The 10282-nt window shown below is 50.0% G+C and overlaps 1 protein-coding gene across 1 annotated transcript; it reads left to right on the forward strand.

Moving 5' to 3' along the window:
- The first annotated feature begins 511 nt into the window (after window positions 1-511).
- On the forward strand, window positions 512-9279 carry inhbb (inhibin subunit beta B). Its single transcript, XM_070976711.1, has 2 exons — window positions 512-1526; window positions 6921-9279. Exons 1-2 carry the CDS (start codon window positions 1139-1141, stop codon window positions 7745-7747), a joined length of 1215 nt encoding a protein of 404 aa, XP_070832812.1. The 5' UTR covers window positions 512-1138; the 3' UTR covers window positions 7748-9279.
- The last annotated feature ends 1003 nt before the right edge of the window (window positions 9280-10282 follow it).

Below are 10282 nucleotides of genomic sequence, written 5' to 3' on the forward strand. Positions count from 1 at the left end.
TTTATTCGTTCACTCAGATTTTTTTCATCTTCAGTGAATATTTTTGATTTTATTTTGTGCAAAGTGAGACTGTTCTGTTCATAATCAGAGAGTTTTCATAACCTGGAGGCATGGCTGATGTACAGAGACTGAACTGGTCCCGTGGGGGATTGAAAATTGGTCTTTTACACATTATAAGTTTACTTTTCATGATCAGCTCAACAACTGACCAGACACCTGCTTTGACCAGGCTGAACTGCCCAAACTGAGCCTGCGCTCTCAGGACCTGACACCGAGAGTCGGATGATCAAAGTGAGCTTCAGTCTGTACGTCAAATAAAACCTGTGAGGAAAAACTTATGCAATCCCTCCGCGGCCGCCGTTACCACAAAAACCTTGTTCCATCACAGGCGCTGAGAGGTAGTAGTGTCCAATAATCCCTTGCCTCCCAGTTGGTGGAAATCCCCACGTGGTTTCGACTCCTGTATAAAAACTTTGGGTGTGCGGAGCCCCTGTTGTCGTGATTGCAAAGGGAGAAAAGGGTCTCAGTGAGCAGCATCTCGCAGGACGCACTGGCCATCCACAGCCGCGCGCACCGGACGCGGTACCCAGGCGCACACACAAAAGACGCGGGACTCATCGAGACGAGTTATTCTGTTTGGGAGCGCAGCTGGAGAAGTGGACTGTGTGCGTGTTTGAATGGGAAGAAGCCGACTGAGCGCGTTTGGACACCGAATGGCCTTTTATTTAGAGTCACGGCGAAGCGACGCGTAGAGCCTCGTTTGTTTTGGTAGATTTCACGTCCGAACTGAGCGCGGTGTGACAGAAGCGCGTCAACAATCAGAACTCCTGAGTGCGCCTCGCAGTCACAGAGATGAACTTTTATGTTGTGCAGGGTAAAGACGCCTCGCTGGATCACAAGATGAGCGCGTAATGACTGGAGCTAATTAGTCTTACAATTTGTGCAGCACTCTCCTGCGATTGGGAATACAAAGGTTTCATTGGCTTGTGTGGATTTCTGGACGCGTCTCACAGTTGGAGCGCAGATGGATGTTCTCCAGGAATTTGCAAATTTGTAAATTGAACGTAGCTTTAACTTCAGCGTGTGTTTTCCACATTCTCTTCCATAGCATTTGGACTGTAATCTCAACTTTAGAAAAATGAGCATATACTGTCTGGCTTTGTCCTGTTTGCTTGCGTGCGTTCTCTCCGTGCGCTGCAGCTCGGTGACCGGGACAGAGACTCAGAGCTCGCCGCAGGAGTCGTGCGCGTCCTGCGGCCTCAGGGCGCCGGATCAGGCGGAGCGGGTGAAAATAGACTTCTTGGAGGCGGTGAAGAGGCACATACTGAACCGGCTGCAGATGAGAGACAGGCCGAACATCACCCATCCCATCCCGAAGGCTGCGATGGTGACGGCGCTGAGGAGGCTGCACGCCGGGAAAGTGCGAGACGATGGGCGGGTGGAGATCCCGAACTTTGACGGACAGGCTGCATTCAACAACGAGGTTCAAGCGGAGAACTCTGAGATTATCAGCTTCGCCGAATCAGGTAATAATCAATAATTCATCACGCACATTCAGATCGACCCCGCAATGAACCCGTGCACCTTTTGACTCTGTGTAAAGGGCAGCTCAGGAAACCAGGCGAGCTAAAACTTTAAATAGTCTCATTCAGAGATGAAGTTTCACTCTGTAAAGCTTCACGTTGATCTGAATAAGCAGCAGAGATAAAGCAGGCGAACTGGATCCAGTTCAGCCATCATCTTCATCATCTCATTACATCATAACTCATCATTCCTGCCTGAAGCCGGCGGTTAGTGTTAAACCCTCCCGTTTCAGCCCCAGCAAAATTAAAACGAAATGAAACTAAAGGCAGAGTCCTTAAATCACCCTCACGCATTGTCTGGGGGATAAAAAAGCACCTCTGAATCCAATTTCATCACTAAAGCTGTGTTCACATTCAATACTCCAATGCATAAAGCCCTCTTTTAGACGGACAAACGGACAAAGTCCCTCAATTGGCCATTTATCCCTTCCTCTAAGAATGTGTATCTAACTAATTCTCAGAAGTCCAAAGAGAACACCCTTTCCTTTCTCTGCCTCTCTGTCCAACACACACACACACACACACACACACACACACACACACACACACACACACGCACGCACACACACACTCAGACACATCACCTAAACTCATCTGCTCTTGACAGAATCCAATAATTGTCAGTTAGCGGTGAGAACCGCGTCTTTGACACAGACTGTTAGTTTAACAAAAAGAAAACATATAATTAAACACACTAAAATAGGATGTCTCAACACACACACACACACACACACACACACACACACACACACACACACACACACACACACACACACACACACACACACCATCCTGTATTTTCCCATTGGCCCTGCTGGTACAATTAGCCTGAATGGGCTGCGAGGTCCCGCCTTCCAATGGGAATGATCTGAGCGCCCTCATGACAAGGGAACAAAAGCCGGGCAATTATTATAAGAGCACTATGTGTTCCTGCTGAAGCCAGCATGTCAACGTTAGGCAGGGAAAAGCAAAGAAAACAAAAGAAATCAGAATAATGCATGAGACATTTGAGTTCGTGCGGGGTTAGATTGGGGGAGAGTGGGTGGAGGGGTATGGTGTTGGTGATGGTGGGGGGGGTGATACTGTGTGTGTGTGCCCATATTACAGTGTTGTAAAGAATGTTTTTGTCGTTCTAAAGGTTCGCTGGGCTCCTTTGCTTCTTCTTCTTCTTCTACTTCTGTTTTTTTCGGACTTCTATTCTTCCTCACACCTTTGAGCCTTTGTGTGGCATTGTACCATGGAGCTGGCTTGGGTCCCTGCTCCCTAGACCCCGTCTGCCTCCTGGCCAGCTGGCTCACGCCCCCCAGATCGGATGCTGCCAGCGGGGGCATGGCTCAGAGGCAAGGTCTCCAGAAAGCTCTGAAGCCAGGGGAGCTTGTCCCCCAAGCATGAGGGAGCCTGAATTGTTGTTGTCACAGTTTAGGACAGGGCGGGCTGGGGGGGTGAGGCTGGCATATGTTTAGCCAACAGCGAGCCAGCGAGTGGATGGGGATAGGTGTTTATGTGCTCTGTGCGTGTGTGCAGCCGTGGGGTCAGCTCGCGTCCCCGGCCTCCCCTCAGCACAGGGTTAACTGCGCGCTTGTCAGCCAGGCCGCCGGCTTCTTATCTCCGGTTGCGGTAGCGCAGAGGTAAGAGGTCTGCCAAGCGGCCCTGGGCGGGTGGGGGAGACGATGCCAATCTCCCTTCTCCCCTGACATGGTCCCGTGGGTCCTCGCTGAGGGATTTGGTGTCCCGTATCCACAGGAGCGGAGCGGGGAACACAAGCAGGGAAGGAGGGAGGGCGAAAGAGAGAGGGGTCGATGGAGAAGTTTAGATCGGCGCTTCTTGATTGCTCGCTATAGCCGTTCGGACCCAGTGAACTCACGGCGAGTGGTCCAAGACACGGAATTAAGACTTCATTATGGGAGGTCATTAACTCCGGCCCGGTTCCTCCAGAGGATCGGGTTAGTAGGTTTACTTCAGGACACAAGTCTTTCAGGAGGAGCTGTCAGTCATGGCCATCCTGGACCTGCTCCAGACATTTTCCACATTCACTCACAAGTGTGTGTTTCAGCCCTCAATGGGCCTGGCTGCCTCTGTATACCTTCTGATCCTCTAAATGATTTATGCAGCATTATTAAAAATGCCCCTGTAGTAAGGCTTTGACGACAGCAGAGCCGCTGCTGCAGCAGCAGCCTTACCCCCCAGCCAAAAGTCTCAGCCCTACCTCTCCATCCTCAGCACCTCCCTCACCTCCTCACCCTGTGTGGAATTCCTGGAGTGCTGAGACCCAGGCCTGAGGGATGGCTGGCGTATGCACGCACGCCTCTGCTCATGTCGGAGCCACGAACGCTCCGTGCCGCGCCCCGGCCCCTCCGCGGCGTGTGGTCTTGTCGACAGCAGCTTTGAGTAATGAGCTCTGGAGCTGCCTGCCTGCCTCCATGGCCTCTTCCCCGGCTTGGTGGCGCAGGTGGGGACACGCTGAAGTAGCTCTTTATCCACACAAGCCCACCCAGGTGTCCTGCCTGCTGACACTCAGTCGCAGCTTTTCCACCGTGGGGTCAGGCGAGGCGTGTCGGGGCCAGCTCCAAATTGTTTCTAACGCTGGATGAAAAGAACAATTTGTTCCTGAAAGGGCCTGAGCAGAAATAAGTCACGTGACAGGGTGGTATGTGCCGTCAGTCCTCAGGAAGCCGTGCGATCAAACTCGTACGCGAGTGATGCTGAAGGTGGTGAAAACACATCCTGCTCAGCGATGCTTCACGTGCTGCACCGCTGGGCAAAGCGAGGAGTTTTACATGGATTTAATCTTCAAAATACGCGCTTCTTAAAGCTGTGGATGAGTCTCTCTCGGCTGTCGTTGACAGAACAGTCCCCTCCAGGTCCATTTAGCAGCTGCTCTGGAGCTTTCGACCATGTCACCTGAGCCTCGTCAACTTTCTACAGTTTTTTCAGAGCAAAGTTTCAACATGGACGAGAGGTCCTCAATGTGCTTAGAAAAAAGAGATCTGGACGACTTCAGCTCCATGAAAGCAATGCAATGTAGCTGAAAGCTCCAGAAGCTGCTAAAGTGACCTGGAAGCGAGACTGCTTCATCGTCATCAGGTGATTAAATTGAGTTTCTGTAGTTTTCTACTCTCCTGTTTGCGTTTAGCGCTGAGGCGGCGACGCCTTCAGCGGTTCATTCATAGTTTCATCTGTTCCACAATAACCACAGCGTCTCGTAATCCTTTGAACACCTCAAAGCCGTCTAATGGGGCTATGAATGAAAGCCAAAAAAACACCTGATTAATCATTATTTCAATAATCGATGAGTCATTTACGCGTTCCAGTTCCCAGTTGTGCAGATTTGTTGTTTTTTTTTTGTCTCATGTGGTTATAAACTGAATTTGTTTGGGCTGTAAAACAGTATTAGACAGAAGAAGCACGTTGGCCTTTTGGAGCATGTGATGGGCATTTTACACTATTTTATAGACCAAGCAATTAATTAGAGATAATAAATGTCAGACTGATTGATAATGAAACTGAAAGTTAGGTGAAGTCCAACCCTGAGTCAGCTCCGTCCCCCAGTGTCCCGTCCTGAAGTACAATAACACACACACCTTTAATGGAAACCAATCAAACCAATCAACGAGCAGCAGCTGAGCTGTTCGAGTCACGATCGGTTTATTTTCAGGCGTCACTCCCCGTCCTTTGATCGAACTGTCGCACTGCGCACGCTGCTGTGCGATCCCCGATTTTCAGAGGTCAGAGCTGTCGAGGCAAGTAAGAACACAGAGCGCTGAATGAGGTGAGAGGAGTTACTCGTAGCCCTGAGGGGCCTTTAACGGCAGTCGCAGGAGAAACTGCTGTTCAGCTGATTCCTTTATGTCGCTCACTTCAGTCAGTACTCAGAGTGCAATAGCTACTCTACCCACAGGCTTTGGTATTGTGGCTGATTCCTTACCGCTGTGGTGTGTGTGTGTGTGTGTGTGTGTGTGTGTGTGTGTGTGTGTGTGTGTGTGTGTGTGTGTGTGTGTGTGTGTGTGTGTGTGTGTGCATGGATGGATGGATGGAAATGTGTGTGTGAAGTGCTTGAGCTCCCAGCTGACATGTGGAGAGCTGGTCTGAACAGGTTTCTGTGTGAATGTAAAGCCGTGCTTTACAGGAGGAAGAGGCGTGAGGCGCCTTAAAGAGGGGGCCGTCTTTGGTGGCCACCTGTTGACACTGACACACACTAATCAGTCGGCAAACAAAGTAATTTAGCCGCTTTCAAAGGCGCTGCTCTGCTTGAGCACATTGTACCAAATCTCCTGAAATAGAAACCTTTCAAGTTACCTCAGGGTAATTTGGAAGACATCATTAGGCTTGGGAGGAAAAAAGAAGAAAAAATAGTGCCAGGGAGAGCCCATCGCCACCTTTAGACTCGCGGGATCTCTTCATTGTGCCGCTGCAGAAAGTGGCCAGTGTCATGTAAATGGCTTTTATTTTTGCCTCATCATGCTTTTTGCTGGAAAGCCACGCGTTTCAATACGGGCTGCAGCGCGGCTGTCTCCCGGTGCCTCACAGGGGGCTTTGTGCTGTCACTCTCAGGGTGCTCACACTGGAAGGAGGGGGGGAGGGGTGGGGTAGGGTGGGGGTGGGGTTCAGGGGGGCTCTAACTGCGAACTCAGTGAACCCCCCGGGAGCCTTGGCGGTGACCGCCACCCTCCCACCTTTTCAGCTCGCGTCCTTCCTCCTTCCCTCGGTCTTCCTCTTCTCTGTTCTCCTCCCTGTCCCTCTCGCTCCCTCTCTCTTTTTGGGCCTGTCACTTACAAAGCTGGACCCGAGGCCAACTGGGCCTGATCCCAGAACTGGCTTGTCACAGCTGGCCTATCAGGAGCTGCCACAGAGGTCAGCTGACACAGTGATTGAGGGTGAACAGAGAAAACAAGGCCCTTAAAAGATAGAGCTGTGCCCTTTTTGGGAGGCTTTCTGTGTGTGTGTGTGTGTGTGTGTGTGTGTGTGTGTGTGTGTGTGTGTGAAGAAGGGAAGTACTCTTTATTCCTTTCTCTTGAAATAACAAATGTATTTCAATGAAAACGTTCCTCCAACAAGGTCTGCTCACTGGAAACGTTCCAGAGCTTTCAGCCACATTTCTTGGCCTTCAGCAGCCAATGCAAACAAATTCTGGGTTGTCTTGGAAACGGTTCTGTTGTCATTTTGGTCATGTGACTACAGGTGGTAATGATGGGCGAGGTCGATCTCTGCTGTCAGGTGCGTTATCACCTTAGAGACAGCAGAGCAGACTTCATGTGCGTGTGTTCACGTTTTGGACGGTAAATGTTGTTTAAATGGAAGATTGAGAATAAACCTTCCCGTTTTTGTTGTCTCCAACAGATGAGCACACAACCTCCAAGTCTGGTCTGTACTTCCTCATCTCCACCGAGGGCAACCAGAACCTGTACGTGTCCCAGGCCAACCTGTGGCTCTACTTCCGTGTGCTGCCGGCCGGTCCTGAGAAGGGTCTCCGGAGGAAGGTGACTGTCAAGATCCACTACCAGGAGTCAGGGGCCGCCAGTGGTGCGGAGGGAGGCCCGGGAGGCGGCGGCGGCGGAGGGGGAACGGGCCGCTGGGCCCTGGTGGAGAAGCGGGTGGATCTGAAACGCAGTGGCTGGCATACGTTCCCCCTCTCGGAGGCAGTGCGGGCCGTGTTCGGGAAAGGCAGCCGGCGGCAGGACCTGGAGGTCCACTGCGAGGGCTGCGACGCGGCCGGCGTGGTTCCGGTGCTGGTTGACCCGGGCGACCCGTCCCACCGGCCCTTCCTGGTGGTTCGTGCCAGGCAGGTGGATGGAAAGCACCGCATTCGCAAGCGGGGGCTGGAGTGTGACGGCACGAGCGGGGGCCTTTGCTGCCGGCAGCAGTTTTACATAGACTTCCGCCTCATTGGCTGGAACGACTGGATCATTGCGCCAGCCGGTTATTACGGCAACTACTGCGAGGGCAGCTGCCCAGCCTACATGGCAGGCGTGCCAGGCTCGGCTTCATCCTTCCACACCGCTGTGGTTAACCAGTACCGCATGAGAGGGATGAGCCCGGGCTCGGTCAACTCCTGCTGCATCCCCACCAAGCTCAGTACTATGTCCATGCTCTACTTTGACGATGAATACAACATCGTAAAGAGGGATGTGCCCAACATGATCGTGGAGGAGTGTGGCTGTGCTTGAGTCCACAGCGACTCTTCATTACCTTTGAACTTGGAACAGTCAGAAGGCCTTTTGTACAAACGGGACGTTATTGTACGGTACACATATACAATATATCTATACCTACTGTATGTGCAAGCGGCATGCACGCTGGTACAATCTAGCAAACGCGAGTATCAGTGTTGTGTCCACGTGTGCATGCGCTTGTCTGCACGTGTGCGTGCGAGTGTGTGTATTTATCAGAGTGACATGCTTGCTGTCCGAGTTTTTGTCCGTTCGGCGACAACCGGTCAGCGATGGGACGAGAAGGGAATGATATTCACCAAATGATACTTTGCTCTAGTTTGCCATTTCTAGTCAAAAATAATGGCTCATCATCTCCTCTTGAATGAAGATAACAAGCGCTTAAGGAAAGTGACAGGATCAGCCGATGACATTGGCTTCACCCCGACGCTCCCGACCCCGCTCCTCCAGCCCTCTTAAGTACTTTAAGCACATGACAGACTTTTGTTTTTATAAAGCACTGACAATTCATCAGCTTATACAATTCAGAACACCAGCACTTCCCTACTATGCCGACAGACGCAGTCTGACCGTCCTCTCTGGTGGAATTAGACCGGCAGCGCTTAATGCCTTGCAGGATTATACCCTCCGCAGAAAGGCAAAAGAAAGTCGTCCGCAGAGCTGCCGCCGCCGTTGTTGTCGTTCTTGCTGTTGACTACGGGCCTCGACCTCAGCTTCCTGCCTACGAGTGCTGCAGGCCCTGCTACCATGACAACCAGGTGATGATAGATCTCATAAGTGCACTTCACACGTGCACCGGGAGCGCCAGAAGAGGACTGCCTCCTCCTGCCCTCTGTGGCCCAGCAGGAGTGGGCCCGCGGACGTGGAGACTCTAGTTTTGGCCCAGTGGGTCGCCACAGTGCAGTGCAGCACTTGCAGAAACTGAATGCACACCCTGAATAGCACTTGTCTAAAGAAATGCCTTCCAAGGGGTACTGAGTGTCCTGTCCTATCGCGAAATAAGTGCCACATGAGCTATGCAATGTATAGTAACCTATACCCATACTCAACACGCTCTATTAGACTGAACTCTCTTTCCGTCTTTGTCTTTCTCTCCTTCTTTCTCTCTTCAGTCCTCGACTCTTTATCAATACTTGAAATGTAATCTTTCGCCTCCTTTCCAAAGCGAATGATTGTTGTGACGTTTGCACTGAAAAGTTGCGGGATTAGTGAGACAAAAACTGCCATTGAAAAGTTATTTTTATAGAAGTAAACTGAATTTTGTTTCAAATGTATTTTACCTAATTAATGGAACCAAAGAGGCCAAGATTTTAGCTATTGTACTAAGATGGCAAGGCCATTGAGTTACTGTGTACAATGTTGTTTTTGATCATTTGCAATAGGCCTACCACTGTATCAGGGTACGATATATGATTTCATTTCTTAGCTCTATTTTCATTCTCTGTTTTGTACAATAAGCAACACTTCATTTTTCATCTTTAATTCTATTTTTGTTTCAGTTTTCTATTTAATAAGAAAGTTATTTTTAGTTCCTGTCTAAGAATCATTTAGTCAAATAAATGTCACCTGTACAGTTTATGTAAAATAAAATGTTTTCTTAAATATGTTGGAACTTTAAATTCTTCCCGCGTCATGCTGCTCAGGCTCTCTGTGCTCTCTGAGCCGTCTCATTAAAAACAAGACGTCGGGGCGCTTCCAGAAACACGCATGCACACTTGAGTCTTTGTCTGCTCTGGTAGAAACATAAAACATCTCTGCCTCGCTGTCTGTCAGGACTCAGTGTTCCTCATACTCCGGAGCTGTAGAACAGTAATTACAACTATGATTAACAGCTTCACGGCTATGATTAATGCTGCCAGCACGCAGACCTTCACATACCTGCTTTTTGGTTGCAGCCCCTGTTGTGCGTTTGCATGTGCATGCAGATGATTGTGTATTAGTATCTGTATTTGGGCATGGGTGAGTGTTAGGAAACCTGCAGCCACGCAGTCTCTTACACCAGAGCGGTTTCCCCTGCAACACTTCTTCATGTTTCTGTTTCTCAAGGTAGGTTTACAGTTGCCATAATGTCAGCAGCAGTGTGTCAACACTTTGTGCAACAGCACAAGGCTTGCCCGACTGAATGCCTGCCTGTACCAACACCTACCAACGGCTAGATTTCATCTAATGTTTCTGCAAGGCTCCATCAAAACACATCACGTGTCCCTGTAAAATATCAGTCAGATAATTGCTCTAAATGTATCTATTAGGATCTGCCAAGGAGTGCAATGAGATTTGTTTGCCTGCGGGGCAAATAGCATGTCAGGGAGGGATCAGTGTAACTAACTCTTTACCTGTAGCTGGATAGGTGAGTCAGGAGCAGCGGGAGCAGCAGCAGAAAATCTCTCTCTTTAAGAAAAAAGAAAAACTGAGAAAAAACAAATCAATAATACGGTGCGTGTGGCTGACGAGCGTGCAAACAAGAAGATAAATCATCTGTCAGAGGCGATCTGAAGAGACTGAGGTTGTTTTTAATCTACCTGGTGGAGACTG

The sequence above is a fragment of the Chaetodon trifascialis genome, chromosome 12, assembly GCF_039877785.1.
Source record: "Chaetodon trifascialis isolate fChaTrf1 chromosome 12, fChaTrf1.hap1, whole genome shotgun sequence".
NCBI lineage: Eukaryota > Metazoa > Chordata > Actinopteri > Chaetodontiformes > Chaetodontidae > Chaetodon > Chaetodon trifascialis.

Bases quoted from the DNA above. Each gene is read 5' to 3' on its own strand.
- inhbb (XM_070976711.1), top strand. From the start codon at position 1,139: ATGAGCATATACTGTCTGGCTTTGTCCTGTTTGCTTGCGTGCGTTCTC. The intron at 1,527-6,920 runs GTAATAATCAAT...TGTCTCCAACAG, and splicing joins TATCAGCTTCGCCGAATCAG to ATGAGCACACAACCTCCAAG.